Raw genomic sequence first — 26,421 nt, 5'->3', positions numbered from 1 at the left:
GCGAGGAGTATGTGAAAATAGATAACCGCCATGGCACAGGGCTGCGACTGAAGCAGAGTCATCAGGGCAGAGCCAGGTTTCTGTTATGGTGAGCAGATGGAGGTGACGCGAGATAAAGAGGGTCCTGGATATAGGGGAGTTTGTTACAGATAGAGCGGGCATTCCATAGGGCGCAAGAGAAGGGCAGAGTAGAGAGGGGTAGTAGAGAAATAGAGATGAGGTTAGAGAGGTTTGCGGGAGATCTGTAGAGTTGGGATAATAGTTGGTGTAGGGGGGGGGGGGGGCCAGGATTGGGATTGATGTCACCGGCTGAGAGTAAGAGAAGGAGTAAAAGAGAGCGGAGGAGAGTAGGAGAGGTGTGGCCACGAGGCGTCGAAGGCGAGAGGTATTTAGGTGGAATGGGGAAGGCAAAATGGAGGGAAGAAAGAGACGGAGATTAAAAGCCAAGAGGGAGGAAGAGGGTAGGAGAGAAGGTGAGGTGATGAAGTCGATGGATGGGCAGTGAGTTTCCTGTAGCGGAGAGAGGTAGGGGGTGAGGGAAAAGATTAGGAAGGGACAGGCTAGGAAGAGAATGTGAATAGGGGCCATAAACGACTGAGGTACTTTAGTAACTGGGAAGAAGATTAGATGTAAAGAGAAAAATGAGGAGGCCCTGAGTGGATCGGAGTGGGACCTGGGTGTCACCCCCGGAGAAGGCTGTAAGGATATGCAGATGAGCTGCAAGTCCCTCCACAGCACTGAAAGGCAGCCGGTGGTAGAGCTGGGTACCTCTCAGCCGAGGAAAGGCTTACCAGGGGTTAGGCCGAAGCCAGCATTCCTCCCCCTGAGGGTCGCCTGATCCTAGCCAAAAAGCACCTGGAAACTCTGTGCACTTGGAGTGAGGGCCCTGGGAAGATCGGTGGAACTGGAGTCACCCGGATACAGCTGTGAGGAAATGCAGAAGGGCTGCAAGTCCTCCACAGCACCTGGTGGGAGCACTGGGCACCTAGAGCGGAGGTCTCCGCTCCTCTTTATTCCAGATAGCCAGGGGGACACGGCAGGGGTGCCCACTTTCCCCCCTTGATGTTCCTGCTTTATTTAGAGCCTTTGTTGCGCACTATTCAAAAAGATCCTGAAATTTCGGGGATTGAAACTCCCACGTTGCGGTTAAGACTCTAGCATTCACAGATGATGTTCTGCTGACCTTGACAAACCCTCGCCGGTCGCTCACTCATCTTCTGGATACCATAAGAGAATTTGGTTATTTTTCTGGGTTTACTCTTAACTTACAGAAGTCTGTGGCTTTTCCTGTGCAGAGTTCAATTAGGGAGACTCGGGAGGGAGAGTTCCCTCTTTCGTGGTCCATGGGCCCCATAAAATATCTGGGAGTGTTGATCCCAGCAGACTTGACCAGCCTGTATGAGGTGAATATAGAACCCCTACGAATATGCACACGCCATACCTTGCAGAGTTGGCATTCGCTCCCACTGTCCCTCTTAGGTAGAATTGCCCTTTACAATATGATACTGGTGCCTAAGTGGACATATATGTTACAAATGATTCCTATCTTTCTTAAACAAAGAGATGAAAATTGGGTGACACGGTTGGTGACACATTTTATATGGCAGGGCAAAAAGCCACGATTGAGAGCCTCTCAGCTGTTCCTGCCACATGCGGGGGGGGGGGGGGATGGGATTGCTGAATGTAAAGCTTTTTTCGATAGCAAGTAACATGCGCCATCTTACAGATTGGTTCCGGGTATCTTCTTACTTCACATGTACCAGGGCGGAGGTGGGACTGTTTGCCCCATCCCATTTTAGTGCTTGGTTACATGCGGCGCCGGGGAAGGTGTCTACGCCCCGGGGTTTTGCACCGTTGTTATTGCCTGTGAGGAAAGCATGGCGATGGATCTGTCGTTTTTATGGCTTATCTGCAGAATCTTCCCCACTGTTGCCAATCCAGGGTAATAGGGATTTTCCCCCGGGATCTACATCGGTGGGCTTTGGTGTTTGGGGCGACTAGGAACTAACAATATTTACACCAGTTAAACAACGAAAGTGATGCACTTAAATCCCATGATGAACTCGGGTGGAATATGGGATGAAGGGTTTCCACTTCTTATCTATGTTTCAACTACGCCATTACGTAAGGTCTCTTCTGCCTTCTACATTAACACCACAGGTATGGGAAAGCGAATGCTACATACCTGTAGAAGGTATTCTCCGAGGACAGCAGGCTGATTGTTCTCACTGATGGGTTGACGTCCTCGGCAGCCCCCTCCATCGGAAAGTTTACTAGCAAAGGCCTTTGCTAGTCCTCGCGCGCCATGCGCACCGCGCATGCGCGGCCGTCTTCCCGCCCGAAACCGGCTCGAGCCGGCCAGTCCAGTATGTAGCAAGACAATACACTTCAAGGGAAGACTCAACTCCAAAGGGGAGGCGGGCGGGTTTGTGAGAACAATCAGCCTGCTGTCCTCGGAGAATACCTTCTACAGGTATGTAGCATTCGCTTTCTCCGAGGACAAGCAGGCTGCTTGTTCTCACTGATGGGGTATCCCTAGCCCCCAGGCTCACTCAAAACAACAACCATGGTCAATTGGGCCTCGCAACGGCGAGGACATAACTGAGATTGACCTAAAAAATTTACCAACTAACTGAGAGTGCAGCCTGGAACAGAACAAACAGGGCCCTCGGGGGGTGGAGTGGATCCTAAAGCCCAAACAGGTTCTGAAGAACTGACTGCCCGAACCGACTGTCGCGTCGGTATCCTGCTGCAGGCAGTAATGAGATGTGAATGTGTGGACAGATGACCACGTCGCAGCTTTGCAAATTTCTTCAATTGAGGCTGACTTCAAGTGGGCTACCGACGCAGCCATGGCTCTAACATTATGAGCCGTGACATGACCCTCAAGAGTCAGCCCCGCCTGGGCGTAAGTGAAGGAATGCAATCTGCTAGCCAATTGGATATGGTGCGTTTCCCTACAGCCACTCCCCTCCTATTGGGATCAAAAGAAACAAACAATTGGGCGGACTGTCTGTTGGGCTGTGTCCGCTCCAGGTAGAAGGCCAATGCTCTCTTGCAGTCCAATGTGTGCAGCTGACGTTCAGCAGGGCAGGAATGAGGACAGGGGAAAAAATGTTGGCAAGACAATTGACTGGTTCAGATGGAACTCCGACACGACCTTTGGCAAGAACTTAGGGTGAGTGCGGAGGACTACTCTGTTATGATGAAATTTGGTGTAAGGGGCCTGGGCTACCAGGGCCTGAAGCTCACTGACTCTACGAGCTGAAGTAACTGCCACCAAGAAAATGACCTTCCAGGTCAAGTACTTCAGATGGCAGGAATCCAGTGGCTCAAAGGAGGTTTCATCAGCTGGGTGAGAACGACATTGAGATCCATGACACTGTAGGAGGCTTGACAGGGGGCTTTGACAAAAGCAAGCCTCTCATGAAGCGAACAACTAAAGGCTGTCCTGAGATCGGCTTACCTTCCACACGGTAATGGTATGCACTGATTGCACTAAGGTGAACCCTTACAGAGTTGGTCCTGAGACCAGACTCAGACAAGTGCAGAAGGTATTCAAGCAGGGTCTGTGTAGGACAAGAGCGAGGATCTAGGGCCTTGCTGTCACACCAGACGGCAAACCTCCTCCAATGGAAGAAGTAACTTCTCTTAGTGGAGTCTTTCCTGGAAGCAAGCAAGATGCGGGAGACACCCTCTGACAGACCCAAAGAGGCAAAGTCTACGCCCTCAACATCCAGGCCGTGAGAGCCAGAGACTGGAGGTTGGGATGCAGAAGCGCCCCCTCGTCCTGTGTGATGAGGGTCGGAAAACACTCCAATCTCCACGGTTCTTCGGAGGATAACTCCAGAAGAAGAGGGAACAGATCTGACGCGGCCAAAAAGGAGCAATCAGAATCATGGTGCCTCGGTCTTGCTTGAGTTTCAACAAAGTCTTCCCCACCAGAGGGATGGGAGGATAAGCATACAGCAGGCCCTCCCCCCAATCCAGGAGGAAGGCATCCGATGCTAGTCTGCCGGAGGCCTGAAGCCTGGAACAGAACTGAGGGACTTTGTGGTTCGCTCGAGATGCGAAGAGATCCACCAAGGGGGTGGCCCCACGCTTGGAAGATCTGGCGCACCACTCGGGAGCTGAGCGACCACTCGTGAGGTTGCATAATCCTGCTCAGTCTGTCGGCCAGACTGTTGTTTACGCCAGCCAGATATGTGCTTGGAGCACCATGCCTTGACGGCGAGCCCAGAGCCACATGCTGACGGCTTCCTGACACAGGGGGCGAGATCCGGTGCCCCCCTGCTTGTTGACAATGTACATGGCAACCTGGTTGTCTGTCTGAATTTGGATAATTTGGTGGGACAGCCGATCTCTGAAAGCCTCAGAGCGTTCCAGATCGCTCGCAACTCCAGAAGATTGATCTGTAGATCGCGTTCTTGGAGGGACCAACTTCCTTGGGTGTGAAGCCCATCGACATGAGCTCCCCATCCCCGGAGAGACGCATCCGTGGTCAGCACTTTTTGTGGCTGAGGAAATTGGAAGGGATGTCCCAGAGTCAATTGGAGCAAATCGTCCACCAATACAGGGATTTGAGAAAACTCGTGGACAGGTGGATCACGTCTCTAGACCCCCAGCGGCCCTGATACCACTGGGAGGCTAGGGTCCATTGAGCAGATCTCATGTGAAGGCGGGCCATGGGAGTCACATGAACTGTGGAGGCCATGTGGCCCAGCAATCTCAACATCTGCCGAGCTGTGATCTGCTGGGACGCTCGCACCCGCGAGACGAGGGACAACAAGTTGTTGGCCCTCGCCTCTGGGAGATAGGCGCGAGCCGTCCGAGAATCCAGCAGGGCTCCGATGAATTCGAGTTTCTGCACTGGGAGAAGATGGGACTTTGGGTAATTTATCACCAACCCCAGTAGCTCCAGGAGGCGAATAGTCATCTGCATGGACTGCAGGGCTCCTGCCTCGGATGTGTTCTTCACCAGCCAATCGTCGAGATATGGAACACGTGCACCCCCAGCCTGCGAAGTGCCGCTGCTACCACAGCTAGGCACTTTGTGAACACCCTGGGCGCAGAGGCGAGCCCAAAGGGTAGCACACAGTACTGGAAGTGGCGTGTGCCAACTGAAATCGCAGATACTGTCTGTGAGCTGGCAGTATCGGGATGTGTGTGTAGGCATCCTTCAAGTCCAGAGAGCATAGCCAATCGTTTTGCTGAATCATGGGGGAGAAGGGTTGCCCAGGGAAGCATCCTGAACTTTTCTTTACGAGATATTTGTTCAGGGCCCTTAGGTCTAGGATGGGACGCATCCCCCCTGTTTTCTTTTCCACAAGGAAGTACCTGGAATAGAATCCCAGCCCTTCTTGCCCGGATGGCACGGGCTCGACCGCATTGGCGCTGAGAAGGGCGGAGAGTTCCTCTGCAAGTACCTGCTTGTGTTGGAAGCTGTAAGACTGAGCCCCCGGTGGACAATTGGAGGTTTGATGCCAAATTGAGGGTGTATCCCTGCCGGACTATTTGGAGAACCCACTCATCGGAGGTTATGAGAGGCCACCTTTGGTGAAAAGCTTTCAACCTCCCTCCGACCGGCAGGTCGCCCGGCACTGACACTTGGATGTCGGCTATGCTCTGCTGGAGCCAGTCAAAAGCTCGCCCCTTGCTTTTGCTGGGGAGCCGCGGGGCCTTGCTGAGCACACGCTGCTGACGAGAGCGAGCGCGCTGGGCTTAGCCTGGGCCGCAGGCTGTCGGGAAGGAGGATTGTACCTACGCTTACCAGAAGCATAGGGACCAGTCTTCCTTCCCCCGAAAAATCTTCTACCTGTAGAGGTAGAGGCTGAAGGCTGCCGGCGGGAGAACTTGTCGAATGCGGTGTCCCGCTGGTGGAGAGACTCTACCACCTGCTCGACCTTTTCTCCAAAAATGTTGTCCGCACGGCAAGGCGAGTCCGCAATCCGCTGCTGGAGTCTATTCTCCAGGTCGGCGGCATGCAGCCATGAGAGCCTGCGCATCACCACACCCTTGAGCAGCGGCCCTGGACGCAACATCAAAGGTGTCATACACCCTCTGGCCAGGAATTTTCTGCACGCCTTCAGCTGCCTGACCACCTCCTGAAAAGGCTTGGCTTGCTCAGGGGGAAGAGCATCAACCAAGCCCGCCAACTGCCGCACATTGTTCCGCATGTGTATGCTCGTGTAGAGCTGGTAAGACTGGATCTTGGCCACGAGCATAGAAGAATGGTAGGCCTTCCTCCCAAAGGAGTCTAAAGTTCTAGGGTCTTTGCCCGGGGGCGCCGAAGCATGCTCCCTAGAACTCTTAGCCTTCTTTAGGGCCAGATCCACAACTCCAGAGTCATGAGGCAACTGAGTGCGCATCAGCTCTGGGTCCCCATGGATCCGGTACTGGGACTCAATCTTCTTGGGAATGTGGGGATTACTTAGTGGCTTGGTCCAGTTCGCAAGCAATGTCTTTTTCAGGACATGGTGCAAGGGAACAGTGGACGCTTCCTTAGGTGGAGAAGGATAGTCCAGGAGCTCAAACATTTCAGCCCTGGGCTCGTCCTCCACAACCACCGGGAAGGGGATGGCCGTAGACATCTCCCGGACAAGGAAGCAAAAGACCGACTCTCGGGGGAGAAAGCTGTCTCTCAGGAGAGGGAGTGGGATCAGAAGGAAGACCCTCAGACTCCTCGTCAGAGAACATATCTGGGATTCCTCCTCTTCCTCCCACGAGGCCTCACCCTCGGTGTCAGACACAAGTTCACGAACCTGTGTCGCAACCTCGCCCTGCTCGACTCGGTGGAACCCCGTCCACGGTGTGGGCGTCGAGAGGTAGACTCCCTCGCCAGCATCGGCGAAGCTCCCTCCGCCGACGTAGTCGTGGAGCCTTCCTGGAGGTGGCCTCGGTCGGCACCGCACGTGGTACCGACGTCGGGGACCTCAACCTGGGCGATGGGCCAGCCGGCGCCAAGCTCGACGGTACCGGTAGGCGCAAGCACCGCCGGTACGGAGGGGTAGGGCGCAACAGCTCATCCCAGAATCTCTGGGAGAACGGCCCGGAGGCTCTCGTTTAGAGCGGCTGCAGAGAAAGGCTGAGAGGCCGATGCAGGCGTCGACGTCAGAACCTGTTCCGGGCGAGGAGGCTGTTCCGGGCTGTCCAGAGTGGAGCGCATCGACACCATCCTGAACAGAGGGTGAGCGGTCCTCTCGGTGCCGATGCCTGCTAGGTGCCGAATCCCTCGGCGACCCAGAGCTCTCGGTTGCCGACATGGGGAGGAGACCGGTGTCGATGCTTCTTCGACTTCTTCCGAAGCATGTCACCGGAGCTCCCCGGCACCGACGAGGAGGACGTAGAATCCATCCGTCGCTTCCTCGGGGCCGAGACCGAAGAGGGTCGATCCCGGGGGGGGCTGTACCGCAGGAGCCCTCAGGGTAGGAGGAGACCCACCCGAAGGCTCACCGCCACCAGCAGGGGAATGGACAGCCCTCACCTGCACTCTTGACGATGCACCTCCGTCCGACGACATCAGCAGACGAAGTCTCGGTACCACCGACGTCGATGCAGTCGCCCGATGCCTCGGCGCCGATGCAGAGGTCCGATGCCTCGATGCAGTCGATGGAGCGGCAGCCAAGGAAGATGGTCCGGACGCTGACGACGTCGATGCACTCGATGCCTCCGGTGCCGATGCCGACGAAGAGCCCGAGAACAAACGTTCCACTGGGCTAATCTCGCTACCTGAGTCTGCCTTTGTAACAGGGAACACAGACTGCAGTTCTGAGGGCGGTGCTGGGCCCCTAGACACTGAAGACACGCAGAGTGCCTATCAGTGAGCGAGATTACCCGGGCGCACTGGGTGCACTTCTTGAAGCCGCTGGAAGGCTTCGATGTCATGGGCGGAAAAATCACGCCGGCGAAATCAAAAGCCGAAATGGCGAAAATTGAAGCACCAAAATTTAGAGGGAGAAAAATCTCGACCGAGGCCAAAAGAGGCCTACCCCGACAACGAAAGAAAACTTACGGGGCAAAAACTGAGTACATAAGTACATAAGTAGTGCCATACTGGGAAAGACCAAAGGTCCATCTAGCCCAGCATCCTGTCACCGACAGTGGCCAATCCAGGTCAAGGGCACCTGGCACGCTCCCCAAACATAAAAACATTCCAGACAAGTTATACCTAAAAATGCGGAATTTTTCCAAGTCCATTTAATAGCGGTCTATGGACTTGTCCTTTAGGAATCTATCTAACCCCTTTTTAAACTCCGTCAAGCTAACCGCCCGTACCACGTTCTCCGGCAACGAATTCCAGAGTCTAATTACACGTTGGGTGAAGAAAAATTTTCTCCGATTCGTTTTAAATTTACCACACTGTAGCTTCAACTCATGCCCTCTAGTCCTAGTATTTTGGATAGCGTGAACAGTCGCTTCACATCCACCCGATCCATTCCACTCATTATTTTATACACTTCTATCATATCTCCCCTCAGCCGTCTCTTCTCCAAGCTAAAAGCCCTAGCCTTCTCAGCCTCTCTTCATAGGAAGTCGTCCCATCCCACTATCATTTTGTCGCCCTTCGCTGTACCTTTTCCAATTCTACTATATCTTTTTTGAGATACGGAGACCAGTACTGAACACAATACTCCAGGTGCGGTCGCACCATGGAGCGATACAACGGCATTATAACATCCGCACACCTGGACTCCATACCCTTCCTAATAACACCCAACATTCTATTCGCTTTCCTAGCCGCAGCAGCACACTGAGCAGAAGGTTTCAGCGTATCATCGACGACGACACCCAGATCCCTTTCTTGATCCGTAACTCCTAACGCGGAACCTTGCAAGACGTAGCTATAATTCGGGTTCCTCTTACCCACATGCATCACTTTGCACTTGTCAACATTGAACTTCATCTGCCACTTGCACGCCCAATCTCCCAGTCTCGCAAGGTCCTCCTGTAATCGTTCACATTCCTCCTGCGACTTGACGACCCTGAATAATTTGTGTCATCGGCGAATTTAATTACCTCACTAGTTATTCCCATCTCTAGGTCATTTATAAATACATTAAAAAGCAACGACCCAGCACAGACCCCTGCGGGACCCCACTAACTACCCTCCTCCACTGAGAATACTCGCCACGCAATCCTACTCTCTGCTTCCTATCTTTCACCAGTTCTTAATCCATAATAATACCCTACCTCCGATTCCATGACTCTGCAATTTCTTCAGGAGTCTTTCGTGCGGCACTTTGTCAAACGCCTTCTGAAAATCCAGATATACAATATCAACCGGCTCCCCATTGTCCACATTTTGCTTACCCCCTCAAAAAATGCATTAGATTGGTGAGGCAAGCTTCCCTTCACTAAATCCGTGCTGACTTTGTCTCATCAGTCCATGTTTTTGTATATGCTCTGCAATTTTATTCTTAATAATAGCCTCCACCATCTTGCCCGGCACCGACGTCAGACTCACCGGTCTATAATTTCCCGGATCTCCTCTGGAACCCTTCTTAAAAATCGGAGTAACATTGGCATACCCTCCAGTCTTCCGGTACTACACTCGATTTTAGGGACAGATTGCATATTTCTAACAGTAGCTCCGCAAGTTCATTTTTTAGTTCTATTAATACTCTGGGATGAATACCATCAGGTCCCGGTGATTTACTACTCTTCAGCTTGCTGAACTGACCCATTACATCCTCCAAGGTTACAGAGAATTCGTTTAGTTTCTCCGACTCCCCCGCTTCAAATATTCTTTCCGGCACCGGTGTCCCCCCCAAATCCTCCTCGGTGAAGACCGAAGCAAAGAATTCATTTAATTTCTCCGCTACGGCTTTGTCCTCCCTGATCGCCCCTTTAACACCATTTTCGTCCAGCGGCCCAACCGACTCTTTGGCCGGTTTCCTGCTTTTAATGTATCTAAAAAAATTTTTACTATGTATTTTTGCTTCCAACGCTAATTTCTTCTCAAAGTCCTTTTTTGCCCTCCTTATCTCCGCTTTGCATTTGGCTTGGCATTCCTTATGATCTATCCTGTTACTTTCAGTTGGTTCTCTTCTCCACTTTCTGAAGGATTGTTTTTTGGCTCTAATGACTTCCTTTATCTTACTGTTTAGCCACGCCGGCTGACGTTTAGTCTTTTTTCCCTTTTTTCTAATACGTGGAATATATTTGTCCTGAACCTCCAGGATGGTGTTTTTAAACAGCATCCACGCCTGACGCAAGTTTTTTACTCTGCGAGCTGCTCCTTTCAGTCTTTTTTTCACCATTTTTCTCATTTTGTCGTAATCACCTTTTCTATAGTTAAACGCTAGCGTACTTGATTTCCTAGTTTCACTTCCTTCAATGCCAATATCAAAACCGATCATATATGATCACTGTTATCAAGCGGCCCTCGTACCGTTACCCCCTGCACTAGATCATGAGCACCACTAAGGACTAAGTCTAGTGTTTTTCCTTCTCTTGTCGGCTCCTGAACTAGCTGTTCCATGAAGCTGTCCTTGATTTCATCAAGAAATCTTATGTCCCTTGCGTGTACAGATGTTACATTAACCCAGTCTATATGCGGGTAATTGAAATCCCCATTATTATTGTGTTGCCCACAATACGGGAAGGGCAGAAAACCCGAAAGGGGCTTCCGGAACACTACCGGAGCGCTTCCCGAACTTTTTCAATGGAAAAAAGGACAAAAACACGTCGAAAAGGACGCACGAGGTCGACTCTCTGGGGCACGAACGGCGTAACACGACCGTACCGAGTGCGGACGAAAGAAGACTGGCCGGCTCGAGCCGGTTTCGGGCGGGAAGATGGCCGCGCATGCGCATGGGCGCGCGAGGACTAGCAAAGGCCTTTGCTAGTAAACTTTCCGATGGAGGGGGCTGCCGAGGACGTCAACCCATCAGCGAGAACAAGCAGCCTGCTTGTCCTCGGAGAAACACTAGTTACCATACTAGGGTTAGATGCACACTTACGGGTCCCACTTAAATATTATCATGCCACTTTACGGGAGCAGTTGGGTGAGGTGGATTATGATAATTTAGCTAACCTCTGGAACAAGGAATTGGCGGTGGGTCTCCAGAGTGATAGTCTGAAGATTTGTCTCTTGGGGATGCAGAGACGGGTGGAAAATGTGATGTTGCAAGAAATCCAATACAAAGTTTTAATGCGAATGTACTTATCTCCTCGCAGAGCCTTTAGGGCCTCCATGCGGATGGATGATGTATGTGCAAAGTGTGCCCAACCCCTGGCTGGTTTGGGCCACATGTTTTGGACCTGTCCGCGGATCCTTGGATTTTGGCGGCAAGTATGTCAGCATGTGTCCAGAATGTGGGGGGTTACCTGGAGGCCTGCTCCATCTCAGCTCTTTGAGGTGTTCCGGGTGTCCCCGTGTTTGCCCAGGGGTCTCAAATGCTTTTTACAATGGTCAGTTCTGATGGGCAAGAAATCAATTCTTCAGCAGTGGATAATTGCAGAACCTCCATCATTACAGCAATGGCGATCCAACATGATCTCTCTCTGTGCATTGGAGCGCAGAGGAGTGGAAGACTTGTCCTCGCCTCGGGGAGACCTATTCTGTCAAGCCTGGTCTCCCTTCTGGGATTCATTGACTGTGGTAGCGCATAGCAGAATCCTGAATGCGTAAACTAGATGGTGTGGCGGGGGGGGGGGGGGGAAGATTTTTTTTGGGGGGGGGGTTGGGGGGAGGAGGGGAGGAATGTGGAAAATTGTTATATGTTAGATTACTTCTTAGACGTATTAAGTACCATTGTGGAACATATTATGAGTGAGGGGATAAAAATTCCTTTGGATGGCTTGTTGTGTGGGGGAGGATATTGATAAGGGGGGGGGGGGGAGATTTGCCTAGTGAAGAAGTATCCGACCCTAGGATAGAGGCTATTGACCTACATCCTGCTGATACCAAAGTCTGCGGTGAAGTAGGTAGATAATAAGGGGGGGAGGGGTATTACAGGGGATATATAAAATGCACAGCTTGGTGAATTGTATTGAAGTTGTGTTTGCATTGCCCTTTTCTATTTGAGACACTTTTCACCAATAAAAACATTTAAACATAAAAATATTTCCATGTAACTTCACTGAGTGTCCCCTAGTCTCTGTACTTTTTGAGAGTAAAACATTGATTCAATTCTACTCATTCTACATGACTCAGGATTTTCTAGACCTTAATCCCCTCAGCCATTTCTTTTCCAAGCTGAAGAGACCTAATCTCTTTAGCCTTTCCAAATATGAGAGGAGTTCCATCCCCTTTATCATTTTGATCACTCTTCTTTGAACCTTTTCTAATTCTGCTACATTAATTCTGAGATACGGCAACCAGAACTGAATGAAAGGCAAGGTTGTACCATGGAGTGATCCAGAGGGAGTATAGTATTCTTGGTCTTATTTACCACCCTTTCCTAATAATCCCTAGAATTCTGTTTGATTATTTGGCTGCCGCCACACAATGGGCAGATGATTTCAGCATATTGTCTACAATGACACCTAGATCATCTTCTTGAGTGCTGACTCCTAAGGTGGACCCTAGGGGGCGCCTCATGCTGAGGCTCTTGCAGTCAGTCTGAGCTGAGCAGTTGAGAAGGGAGGAGTTGTTTGTAGGCTCTGAGAGTGGAGGTGGAGGAGAAGAATGCTCAGCCTGTCTCCCAACTGGGGGACAGGATGGGTACTGTGGGAAAAGGAACTGGCTGCAAGGTCTGGTAGGACTAGAAAAGAACCCCAGGAAGGGAGGCTGGAGGGCCCAGGCACTTCTGGCTTGAAAGAGAGAGGCCTGGGAAAGGAAAAACAGGATCCAAAAGCCCAAAGTAAGTCCCAGAAGATTCAAAAACAAGTCCAAGAAAAACCTTAGAGGACCCAAGCACAGTTCCTAAAGGCCCTGGAGTTGGAACAGTGGGACTTGCAAGTAAGTCTACAACAGCAAACCATGACACAAGTGCTGTCAGGGCAGCGGGAAGAATGGGGGAGCTTTGTGGAAAAAGGCAGAAAGATCCTGTTTGGAGGAGGTGGGGAAGAAGAGGATCCCACTAGAGAAGAAAGAATAATGAAGGAGACTAGTGGTGATTCTGATACTGAATCTGAAGACCTGGAGGAGAAAGGAGAGGAGGTAGGCCATATGTGACCCAAAGAACATAGTAACATAGTAGATGACGGCAGAAAAAGACTTGCATGGTCCATCCAGTCTGCCCAACAAGATAAACTCATATGTGCTACCTTTTGTGTATACCTTACCTTGATTTGTATCTGTCATTTTCAGGGCACAGACCGTATAACTCTGCCCAGCACTATCCCTGCCTCCCAACCACCAGCCCCACTTCCCACCATCGGCTCTGGCACAGACTATATAAGTCTGCCCAGCACTAGCCCCGCCTCCCAACCACCAGCCCTCCTCCCACTACCGGCTATGTCACCCAATCTCAGCTAAGCTTCTGAGGATCCATTCCCTCAGAACAGGATTCCTTTATGTTTATCCCACGCATATTTGAATTCCGTTACCGTTTTCCTCTCCACCACCTCCTGTGGGAGGGCATTCCAAGCATCCACCACTCTCTCTGTGAAAAAATACTTCCTGACATTTTTCTTGAGTCTGCCCCCCTTCAATCTCATTTCATGCCCTCTAGTTCTACCTCCTTCCCATCTCCGGAAAAGGTTCATTTGCGGAGATGGAGAGAATATGTCCAAAGCTGTTGTACAAGGAGTCAGAAGACTAATGAGTTTAGAAAAAGCAATGGAAAGTTTGAAAAAGAGACTTAAGAAAGCAGAGTCTATTACAAAATTGGTTCCAAAAGATTTCCAGAGCCAGTATAAAGAAGAGGAAAGAGCTGTGCATAAAAAGCTGCTGGAAACACAGAAAAAGTTTCAAGAAATGGCTGAGGCTCCAGGCAACCCACTGAGGGAAGTGTACATTAATAGAGCCAGAATGGCAGCTATGCAAAAAAGAACAGTGGTTTTTAGAACTGAGAAGGCGAGCCAGAAGTTCCAGGAGGAAGGAGAGAGGGGAAAGAAACAGAAATGCAAAGGCAGGACAAAAAGTGCAGCATCTGTGGGAAAGCTGACAGAGCTTGTAGAACAGCAATGAACTAAAGAACAACAGTTTTCAAAAGGAGCAAAAGAAGGGAGCAGTCAGTTTGCATCTACCATGGAAGTCACAGAGGCAGTCTGTGGAGAGACAGACCAGTCAGATTCCCAGCTGATTGGCTGTAAAACAAAAGACAAAAGAAGGAAAATAGCTTTAAGAGACTTGTACCAGAAATTGTTTTGCAAGAAAATGAGAAGAATCAGAGGGCAATGGAAGTGGAGGTGCCCCACAAGCAGGCAGCAGAAACTGTGGAATGGTTGAGCAGTGGAGAATCTTTGCTGGACGGTCTAAAAAGTCTGGAGGAGGCTTGGAAGGAGAAATCCAGGCAAGGAAAAGGTACTGAATTGACTGATTTGAAAGAGGGAAAGATGAAGCAAGCACAGTGTCTGTTGAGTGTTTTGAATGTAGCTGGAGAAAAAGTTGGAGGACAAAATGGCGGAGGAGAGCGGTGTTTCCCAGCAAGATGAAGTTTTGTTGAGCAGTGGGGTTTCTCAGCTTGCCAGGCTGGAGGAAAACGAAGCAGAGCAGCTGGAGCCAGAGGGACATATTGTCAGCTGCAGTGATATCAGACAAAGGAATCCCCAAGCTGTGAAAGTTTACAGTGTTGCTGTAAGGGAATTGGAACCCTTATCCTTGCCATATGCAGAGGAGGTAGAGACAGGCAGTCTTTTTCTGGACAGGTGCAGGTCGGACAGCAGCAGGAGGAGAAGTCAGAGGAGACCCATTGCAGAGGACAGAGGTAGCAGAAGGCAAGCTTGCTGGTGATCAAGAGAAAACCAACACAGAGGAAATCAATCCGAAGCGGAGCAGTGCGGGGAAAGGTACATCTGATTATGGAAGAATGAGGAGTGTGCCAAGAGTCCAGGAGCAGAACAACATGGTGGAGGAGTGTATACTTCACCTGGATACAGGAATGGATTGGGCCAAGCAGGAGGTACCAGGAAAAAGGAAGGAGAGTCATCAGTGCTGTGGAATGCTGTGCTTTGGAACAGAGAACTGAGAAATCCCAAGTAAGTTCGGTGGAATGGAATGGTGAAACATCAGATCAGAAGAGGACAGAAATCAGGGGGACTGTAGGAATGGAGGAGATACCAGGAAAAAGGGAGGAGACAGTCGTCAGTGCTTTGGAACGCTGGGTTGCAGGTATTTTGGAGCACAGAACAGTGAAATCCCAAGTAAGTACGGTAGAATGGAGGATAAACAGATGGTGAAACATCAGATCAGAAAAGGACAGAAACCAGGGGTTCTACAGGAATGGAGGTATACAGAACTGTGACTGAGGGGCTAATTACTACACAAATGTGCTAGAAAGGCAATGCACAGCCATTTTCCGACTGGATGCACAGAAGCAAACCCTACCTTCAGCGCTGAAATCTTAACGTGAGGTCTAGAGCTCTCGCTAACGCCTAAATTCAGCAAAGTGCCCATGAACGAGAAGCAAACCGGCAGCCACCGTGACCCTCCTCCGTCTGGTGTTTCTGTGACCCTCCTCCATCTGATTTCTGGTGTTTCTTATCTCCCAAAGTAAGATGTGGAGGGTTGCAGAACTGTGCTGAGGATCCACATGGGAAATGTAGTCTATTAAAATGGTTGCAGCGCTATTGCTGGTGGGTTGATTAAGCTGTGAGGTAAAAATATGAACAAAATCATTGCAACAGAACCAGTCACCCCCAGAACTCCCTGCTCCAGCCGTTCCAGCTGGTCTCTCTCATCCAATCACAGCGCGTTTAGCTGACACCAGTGTCAGCTAAACGCACTATGATTGGCTGGCAGGCAAGAACTTCGAGGCAGGAAAGATCAAAGGCTGTAGACGGCTATTATACATTCAGCTTGTCTGCGTGTATGAACCCGTCTGTGGCATACGCAGAGCATCCATGCTTAATGTATGGCTGCTCTGCGCATGCTCAACTGACCGACTGGCTGGAAGGAAATCGCATGCAAATGTGCTAACAGCGAGCAGCTCATTTGCATGCGATTTCCTTCATGCATCCCCGTTGTTTTCCAAATCGGTAAGCAGCAACGGGGGGGGGGGGGGGGGGGGGGGGGGGGGGGGTGGAGTCGGTAAGGGACAGGCTTTAATGTGTAGTACTGCATCTGGGTCTTAGTATCTTCTTCCAAATGCTGTAGGAAAATCATTTCAACATGGTGAAAAGGGACGTGACGTACCTTCCCAGGGTAAAAGGCGGCCTGGGGATGGTCAATCCTGTGCTCTTCCTGACTTTATTATTTGTCCAATTTAATTTGGGGGCAATATTAAGGCAGAACCCTCCAGGCTGGGCAGAAAATATGGAACAGGGGTGGGAGAGGGTCTGGACAAGGTGGAAAGGGGGAGGGGGTCAGTGAAGGGGGCGAGTGCAGGGAAAAGCGTTCAAAATCTGCACTCTGGTTCATAAAATTAGCTACGGCGATGCCCCAGGATACATGACTCATTGACCTACCAACCAGATACACAACAAGATCAACATGCACATACCTAAATCTCCACCACCCAAGTTGCAAAGGACTTAAATGCAAATCAACCTACGCATCCAGCTTCTCCTACATAAGCACGCAACTATGGAACGCACTACCAAATGCCGTGAAAACAACGCAAGACCTAACTTCCGGAAGTCATTAAAAACCAACTTGTTCAAAAAGGCATACCCTAAAGATCCAACTTAAATACCTGAACCCTGCAACACAATGAACCTCATACTCGAACTGGACAAAACTCTTCCTCCTTTCGATTCCCTAATGTGTCTGTCACACATGATCTTGACCACAATATCACTATGTATTTGTCATACCGGAACTGGTGATTGCCTTCACGGTACTATGTAAACCACATTGAGCCTGAAAATAGGTGGGAAAATGTGGAATACAAATGCAATAAATAAATAAAGGAGGATATTGGATTATCAAAAGGGATGGGTTAGAGTAGTGAATAGGTGGGGGATCACAGCAGTAGAGGTGGCAGAGGGGGATTGGAAGACTATGGGGGAAAGAATCCTACATCAGTATTTTTGTCCAGAAGTTAGCCTCAGGGATTGCCCGGGAGCAGTAATGAAGAAGGGTTTGGAACTCTTAAACATGAACAGGTTGCCATAAAAGTTTTTTGATCTCACCTGGCTGGCCTTTCAAGGAAAGCTGTTTGTGAGGGGAAATTTGAACTGTAGGAAGCTGGAGGAAAGTAATTGTCCCAGAGCGGAGTGTGGGAAGAAGACAGAAACAATGGATCACTTTTTGAGGGAATGCCCCTTCAAGCGGGAGGTGGGGAAAAAGTGTCTTGGGAATTCCTAGTTTTCAATCTTTTTCCTATGCAGAATGGGTGTACGGTTGCTATCGACCAGGACTGTACCAGCATACTGGGACATTATTTGTCATCACTGCTATTTTGAAATACTTCTTGTGGATGGCCAGATGCCAGTTGATATTACAGAAAAGTTTACTGTCAGTGGACACAGTGATGGGGAATGTGCTGCGGGAGGTTTTTTTTCTGGCACACTTGGAGCAGAAGAAGTTTGGGTGGGGGGGAGGTGGGAAGGGTATTGGAAGCATGTACGGCTGAAACTTGATTAGATAGGTATGTTTTGTCATTTTAGTGGTTTTAGTTTTCTTTTTGAACTTTTGTATAAAAGTAGGTTTGTTGTAATTGGTTCCAAGTTTCTCCAATAAAAACATTCCCTAGTACCAGTTGACCTGAATTTGGATTATTCTTCCCAATGTGAATCACTTTGCATTTGTTACTATTAAATTTCATCTGCCATTTGGATACCCAGTCTTCCAATTTCCTACAGTATCTGAAATTTTTCACAGTCTGAATGTGTTTTAACAGCTTTGAATAGTATGTCACCTTCAAATTATTCACCTCACTCCACTATTTACCCTCCTCTATTGAGAAAAATGGTCATTTAACCCTACCCACTGTTTTCTGTCCAATAACCAGTTCATAATCCACAACAGAACATTGCTTCCTATCCCATGACTTTTTAATTTTCTCAGGAGTTTCACATTTCAAAAGCATTCTAAAAATCTAGATGTACTACATCAACTGGCTCACCTTTATTGACATGTTGTTTCTTCACACCGTCAAAGAAATGAAGCAAAGTGGTGAGGCAAGACTTCCCTTGGCTGAATCTATGCTGAGCCAGTTCCATTAAGCCATGATTATCTACGTGTTTTGTAATTATATTATTTATTTATTAGGATTTATTTACTGCCTTTTTGAAGAAATTCACTGAAGTTGGTGTACAGTAAGAATAAATCAAACATGAGTAATAGACAATTACAGCAGTAAAAACATTCAAATAACAATGCAAAGTATGGCAGAGTATACTACTTACAATGCCAACAAAATAAGTACTAGAACATTTTAATTGACAGTGTAGGGTATAAGCAAAGATGGAACATATTGATAGGTAAAAGAGTAAGAGGAGTTAGAAAATAAGGTGACTAATTTAAAGAAAGGTGCACATGAGTTCAAAGAGATGGTTAAATATTATCTCAGCTAGGGTAGGAGTGGATAAACATGTTCTGCTACAGTATGTACAGCCCGTGTCACTCCTTGTGTGTGTGAATGAGACTAACAGTTATTTTGCCCAGCACACACATCAGGCTTACCGATCTGTAATTTCCCGGATCACTGCTGGAACCATTTTAAAAAATTGGCGTTACATTGGACACCCTCCACCCTTTAGGTACTATTGAAGATTTTAACGACTGGACATTAATGGCAGATCAGTAGCTTCATGTTTGAGTTCTTTCAGAGGTGGAGGAACAAAGACATCATTACGAAAAGAAACAAGGAAAACCAAAAGAGTAGGGCAGATGATGGCACTTCCAACACAAAAAATGGAGGCGTAAGGTTCAAATAGCTAATTATTTTATTGTGGTAAAAACTTTTATGAGACTCGACACAGAGCCACGCTTTGGTGTTGTCACCTGCGTGAGGAGTGTATTAAAAACACAAAAATGAATAGAAAAATAAAACAAGCAAATTTATAAAACAATTCATGTAGCAGACTACAAACAGAGTATCACTAAAAACAAGGATGAATCTGCACGGAAGCACAAGGGCTGTACATTAGTGTCAAAAACAACAATAATATATATGTAAGAGGAATTAAAAAAAAGTTTTGTATAATAAACAATGAATGATAAAGATTATAGATAACAATGGAAAATGATAAATCATTACCCTAGGGTGTATAACCATATGGTCCAGGTGATTAATTACTCTTTAATTTATTGATTTGGCTCAGTACATCTTCCAGGTTCACCATGATTTCTTTCAGTTCTTCCATATCATCACCCTTGAAAAACATTTCTGGTACAGGTAGATCTCTTACATCTTCTCCCATAAAGACTGAAGCAAAGAATTCATTCAGTTTCTCCACTATGGCTTTGTCCTCCCTGAGTGCCCTTTTACGTAAGTGCATAAGTATTGCTATACTGGGAAACACCAAAGGTCCATCAAGCCCAGCATCCTGTTTCCAACAGTGGCCAATCCAGATCACAAATACCTGGCAAGATCCCAAAAAAGTACAAAACATTTTATACTGCTTATCCCAGAAATAGTGGATTTTCCCCAAGTCCATTTAATAACGGTCTATGGACTTTTCCTTTAGGAAGCCATCCAAACCTTTTTAAAACTCCGCTAAGCTAACCGCCTTTACTACATTCTCTGGCAACGAATTCCAGAGTTTAATTACACGTTGAGTGAAGAAATGTTTTCTCCGATTCGTTTTAAATTTATTACATTGTAGCTTCATCGCATGCCCCCTAGTCCTAGTATTTTTGGAAAGCGTGAACAGACGCTTCACATCTACCCGTTCAACTCCGCTCATTATTTTATAGACCTCTATCATATCTCCCCTCAGCCGCCTTTTCTCCAAGCTGAAGAGCCCTAGCCGCTTTAGCCTTTACTCATAGGGAAGTCGTCCCATCCCCTTCATGATCTAACAATCTCATGGATTCCCTCACAGTACCTGAAAAAGTTGTAAATGTGAGTTTTTGCCTCTATTCAAGTCTCTCATCATATTCTTTTAGAATTCATATTTCAATGCTTTGCATCTAACTTGCCAGTGCTTATGTTGCTTCTTATTTTCTTCATTCAAGTCCTTTTTCTGTTCATTGAAGGATGTTCTTTGGGCTCTAATAGCCTCTTTCACTTCACTTTTTAACCATGCTGTCTTTTGTTCTTCTTTCCACCTTTGTAAATACATGGAATACATCTAGTCTGGGTTTCCAAGATGGGTATTCTTTTAAACAATGTCCATTCCTGATTTAAAATCCTAACCTTTGCAGCCGATCCTTATAAATTCTTTTTAACCATTTTCCTCATTTTATCATAGTCACCCTTTCAAATATTAAATGCTACTAAAGAAGATTTTCATGCCAGGTTATAGCTAAAATTTGATCATGTTATGATCACTATTTCCCAGCTGACTCAACACCGTTACCTCTCGTACTATATGTCCTGCATTCCACTAAGGACTAGATTTAGTGTCCCTCCTTCTACCAGGTCTCTGAGATGCCTATTATATCTACCCTCTTCATTTAGTACTATATACTCTAACTCTCCCATCTTAGTTTTTTAGGCTTCTAGCATTTGTATTCAGTCACTTCAAGTTGTGTTTTTTCCTTGCATCTTCAAGCTACTTAGAAGTTGATAGGGATAATATGCAACCTTAATTCTGCTCTCTCCTTAAACATTCATGGCTTTCTTTCATCATTGTTGAAATCTCTCTATTGCAATTCCCTAAATGTCCTGTTTCAATAGTATCCTTTAAGGATGTTCCACACTGAGCCATGCACCCCTAGGTGCCTGTCAGCTTTTGCCCCCATTTTTGTTTAAAAGCTGCCCTATCTCCTTTTTAAATGTTAGTGCCAACAGCCTGGTTCCATCCCGGTTAAGTTGGAGTCCATCCTTTCAGCATAGGCTCCCCCTTTTCCAGAATGTTGTCCAGTTCCTAATAAATCTACAATTTATCATCCCCGAACCATCGTCGCAACCACGCATTGAGACTTCAGAGCTCTGCCTGCCTCTTGAGTCCCGTGCATGGAATGGGGAGCATTTCTGAAAATGCTACCCTGGAGGATCTGTATTTCAGCTTTCTACCTAACAGCCTAAGTTTGGCTTCTAGAACCTCCCTCCCTCCCACATTTTCCTATGTCACTGGCATCCACATATACCAAGACAGCCAGCTCCTCCCCAGCACTACCTAAAATACTATCTAGGTGACAACTGAGGTCCACTATGTTTGCACCAGGCAGGTAAATGCCCAGGCAATCCTCACATCCACCAGCCATCCACATGCCTAATGATCGAAATACCAACTACAACTGCTGTCCTAACCCTTCCATCCTGGGCAGAAATTCCTGGAAAAACATCCTCGGTGCAAAAGGATATTGCATCCCCCTGGTGGGCAGGTCCTTGCTACAGGATTACTTCTTACTTTGCCAGTGTGATGCTCTCCTTTTAGGAGACCTTCAAGGCAGCACAAGGGCTGCTAGACAGGAGGGGGCTTCTCTATAACGTCTCTGCAGGTCTCCTCTATGTACCTTTGTGTCTCCCTCAGCTCCTTCAAGTCTGCTACTCTAGCCTCAAGAGAACAAGACTCATTCTGTGAGAGCTAGGAGCTCTTTGCATCGAGCACACACCTATAACTTCTCGCCAACTGGGAGATAATCATACATGTGACACTCAATGCAAAAGACTGAATAGCTCCCTTCTCACTGGTGGACTGCTGTCTGAATCTTAGTATTATTGAGCTGTTCAATTAATTAAAACTTGTTAAGGTACTAGGGCTACTAGACTAATATAACAAGCCTTAAGATTATATGATATATTCTGTGATTTATTAATTCTCAGAAAGTAATGAAATGTAATTAAAACTCTGTAATGAAAACTCTCTTCTTGTTATTCTAATTAGAATAATTGACCATAAATTAAGACTATAAATGAAGGGATGAGTGGGAATGAAGACTGAAATAGGCACTGCTGTGACTTCCAGAAGTTATCTGTTCATGATGTAGGCTGTGGCAGAAAGTTGAAGTTTAAAACTATGGGGAAAAGGGTTTTAGACTATAGAAATTAGTTAATAAAATTTGATCTTTAAAATTCAAACTATCTTTATCAATAAACCTACAATTCCTCTTGTACCCCCAATTTTTAAGTCATCAAAGTACAGAGCAAAATAATATTCACTTACCCAGAGAAATGTCCTCTTCTCTCAGAACCCAAGACACTAGAAAGCATATAAAGAGCAATTCTCTAACAAGTTGCTTATATTTATGTGCCAACTGTGTACCTAAATATACAGAATACCAACATTTAGACGACTAGGTGTACACCCTCCTAGGAAAATGTTATTTGGGTGACTAAATGGTATTCTACAAATATGCACTCAAAAGGCATTATAAGAGTAGGCATTCACATGGGTGGATCATGGGCTGGCCATTTGAGGGGCAGACATTTAGGTGGACAACTTAAAGAATACTGTAAGTTGTCCATGTGCCTGCTACATTTAGGCACCCCCATTTACACTAGGTCTATGGAGCCAGTAAGGCACGATGAGGATCATGGTTCCCCAGTCCTGCTTAAGTTCAGCAAAGTCTTCCTTACTGGAGGGGTAGGAGGAAAAGCATACAAAAGGCCCTCTCCCCAATGGAGGAGGAATTCATCTGACGCTAGTCTGCAATGTGACATGAGTCTAGAGCAGAACAGAGGAACCTTGTTGAGGTGAGTGGCAAAAAGATCCACTGAGGGGATGCCCCACTCTTGGAAGATCTTGCGGGCTTCACCTATGCTGAGAGACCATTTGGGCGGTTGCATCACTCTGCTAAATCTGTCCACCAGACTGTTGTGTTTCCCCACTAGGTATATGGCTTACAGCACATTGCCATGACTGGTGGCCCACTGCCACATCCCAACTACTTCCTGAGATAAGCGGCAGGATCCTGTACCCCTCTGCTTGTTGACATAATACACAGCCACCTAATTGTCCATTTGAATTAGCACATTTTGGGTCACTAGCTGATCTTTGAAAGCCTTTAGAACGTTCCAGATCACCCATAGCTCTAAAAGGACGATCAGAAACTTGGACTCCTGAATGGACCAATTCCCCTGGGTGTAAAGCCCATCTACGTGTGCTCCCAACCCCAGAGTGGATGCATCTGTGGTCAGTATTTTCTGAGGTAGGGAATAACAGTCCCTGTGTCAAATTGGACCAAATTGTCCACCAGAGCAGAAACGTTTTCAACTATGAGGTGGAAAAGATGACATCTGCCAAGATGGTTCATCTGCTCTCCCTAGATATCTCAGTTGCTTTCGATCTAAATCGATCACTCTGTTTTACTCCATCATCTGTAGTCTATCGGGCTTTCAGGTACCGCACTGGAATGGTTTACTTCCTACTTATTGGCTTATTGCAGCATTCTATACAAGCGTTGTGTCAGAGAAGACAACGAAGCACGCTCACCTTCACAACGGTCTTTCTAAAGACCTCCCTTTGTTGAGGATTTGCCTTCATCAAATAGTTCTCAAAAGCATTCGGCATTAAGACTCCTGATGCAGGCCTAACGGCCGAAACACGACGTTGTGTCGAGTCTTTATACCTCAATAAACATTTTTATTATTATATATCCTTTCAGTCTTTGGAATCCTTGGTCGTCCTCCCACTTTTATTTTATTTCTTGTTGTTGTCCGTGGGGCGTCTACAGTTCTCCGCCTTCTGGCGGATATTTTTTCTCATTACTTCCTACCTAGCAAACCGGAAATATACTGTAGCCTTTCAAAACTCATCCTCTATTCCATTTAGTCCTGGCTTTGGTGTTCCAAAGGGTTCAATTCTTTCACCTACTCTTTTCAACATCATTCGGGTCCCTCTTCTGATTCTGACTCTTGAGTTCATTATATATGTCTACGCAGATGACATTCAAGTTCTCTGTACTCTAGACATATGCACCTCCATAAAAGTCTCTCAGAAAAATCAGAAACTATCTCACATAACTAACTGGCTCCAGGAACACAATCTCGTCTTAAATCCCAGCAAATCAAAATGTATTCTCTTTTCCAACAGAGGTAATAACCCCCCCCCCCCCCCCCCCCACTATGTCTATTCTTCTTTTCAATATACTAGTTCCCCAGGACAACACAGTACATACCCTTGGTATCTAGGTAACTCTACTCTCTCTTTAAAGCCCCAAACTTCACAGGTTGTCCAGCGATCATTCTACAAACTACAATTGACTCACTCTATTCATTCCCTGATTTTTCCTTCTGCACTTAACTTTCTAGTCCATTCCTTAGTTATCACCCAGTTAGACTATTACAACTCATTCTGTAAGGGACTTAGGCTGAAAGAACTACATCAACCTCAAATCATACAGAACACTGAAATTAGGCTTATTCTTAACATAAGGAAATTTGATCATGTCACCTCACCTCTGAAAGCTGTTCATTGGCTGCTGCTTGCTCATTGTATCACCTATAAAGTTCTCTTAAAGGCTTTCCAAGTAATGATTTCCAGGGAACCTCAGTATCTTTCTAATAGGGTTTCTAATAGGGTTTATTCCATAAAGCCCTACTAGAACAACAGAACCAGTTCATGATCCCTAGTTATCGTGATACAATCCATGAACATATTAGACACTATATTTTCTCTGTCCAGGGCCCCCAGTTATGGAATGTCCTCCCATCTCTCTGCTTGCAGACTTCCCTAGCTCAATTTAAGACTGATCTAAAGACTTTTCTATTTCATGATGCCTTCCATTAATTCTGTCATTTTTGTCATTGGCACTGCAGACTCGGAACACACATCCTGATCCCATCTGGAGCACTCCTTATGTTTTTCTCCACCCGCTGTCCTATTGGTTTTATATATCCATGCCTTTTCCCTTCCCTTTTGTCACTGTTTGCCCTTTTAGATTGTAATAGGACTAGTAGTTCACTCAAGCTTTTTAATTATTAATTAGAAAATCCAACACACAGCTTTACACTCACTGTGTTGTATAATAGGTGCACGACACGCTTAAAATCCGCAAAGGCAGTGTCTAGATTGTAAGCCATACTGAAGGCCCCCCATAAGGCAGTACAGTAAAATTTAAATAAACTTGGAAACCTGGTTTCCAATGGCTTGATACCAAAGGGAAGCAAAGGTCAGTTAGGAGACCCTCAAATGGAGATATGCCATAGGAGTGGCATGCACTGTGGAAGCCATATAGCCAAATAACTTCAACAATTGTGGCAATATTCCATGCTACAAATCCCAGGGCAAGCAGTTGCTTCCTCATGTCTGTCTCAACAGACTGGATCACAACAGACAATCTCGATTTCCTCTTTATAAACAAAACCTGGATCCAAAATCTCAAAGACCCCATAATTCTAGAACTATGCCCTCCAGGATACAAAATCACCCACTGGACAAGGAACGGTAAAAGGGGAGGAGACTTAGCAATAATCTATAGATCCCAATTCACCGTCACAACAACAGCCGAATCCATACTTCCCCAACTTGAAATTGCCTCAGTCAGAATCAATCACCCTACCCTGCAGGACAACCTAGATATTATTCTATAGACCACCAGGCAATTGGCAAGACTGCCAACCACACTTCATGGACTTCATATCAAACACATGTATTTCATCCCATAACCTCCTCATAGTAGGCGACATCAACCTCCACCTCGAGGACACTAACCTAACAAACATGAGTGAATGCAAAGACTTCCTTCAACTACGGGAGCTCCAATGGCCAAACATGCAACCCACCCATATTAAAGGTCATACACTAGACATAATCACATACAAATTCTCACACGATCTAAATATCAGACTAAAAGACACAAAATGGACAGCCATACCATGGTCCGATCACTACAAAACGAACCTTTCCCTTCACTGGTGAACAAAACAGTCACAACACAAACAAGAACAATCAACTTACACCACAAGAGGCAAAATAGACCCACTAATATTTTGGCAACAATTCTACGACGAAGAATGGACAACACCAACAGACTCATCACAATTTCTTCATGACTGGGACAACAGATGCAGAACCATATTAAACAACATAGAATCACTCCAAACCAGAACCTCACATAGGAAAAAATCAATACCATGGTTTAATGAAGAACTGAAAGACATAAAAACACAAGTCAGAAGATTAGAACGAGCATGGAACAAGAAAAAAGACAACTTTACACTCAATGAATGGAAACAACTTCATAGAAAATACAAATACACCATCAGACAGACCACAAGACCATATTGAAGAAAAGACACAATGTCTCATCTCATCTTCACAATACAACTCAAATAAAAATAATACTATAAACACTCTAAATTATACTCTCCCGGT

The 26,421-nt window shown here is 46.8% G+C and overlaps 1 protein-coding gene across 8 annotated transcripts in view; it reads right to left on the bottom strand.

Moving 5' to 3' along the window:
* PPARA (peroxisome proliferator activated receptor alpha) overlaps positions 1-26,421 on the bottom strand; it is a 652,237-nt gene that overhangs the window by 262,118 nt on the left and 363,698 nt on the right. For 7 of the 8 annotated variants that reach the window (XM_030213762.1, XM_030213761.1, XM_030213757.1 and 4 more), the window contains one exon: positions 22,270-22,305. The exons of the other annotated variant lie outside the window; for it this stretch is intronic. In XM_030213762.1, the coding sequence (XP_030069622.1) occupies positions 22,270-22,305 (36 nt within the window). The remainder of the gene's footprint in view (positions 1-22,269; positions 22,306-26,421) is intronic. 8 annotated transcript variants of the gene reach the window in all.

Source organism: Microcaecilia unicolor, chromosome 9 (assembly GCF_901765095.1).
Source record: "Microcaecilia unicolor chromosome 9, aMicUni1.1, whole genome shotgun sequence".
In the NCBI taxonomy this organism is placed as follows: domain Eukaryota; kingdom Metazoa; phylum Chordata; class Amphibia; order Gymnophiona; family Siphonopidae; genus Microcaecilia; species Microcaecilia unicolor.
This window is presented reverse-complemented; position numbering and strand designations above follow the sequence as displayed.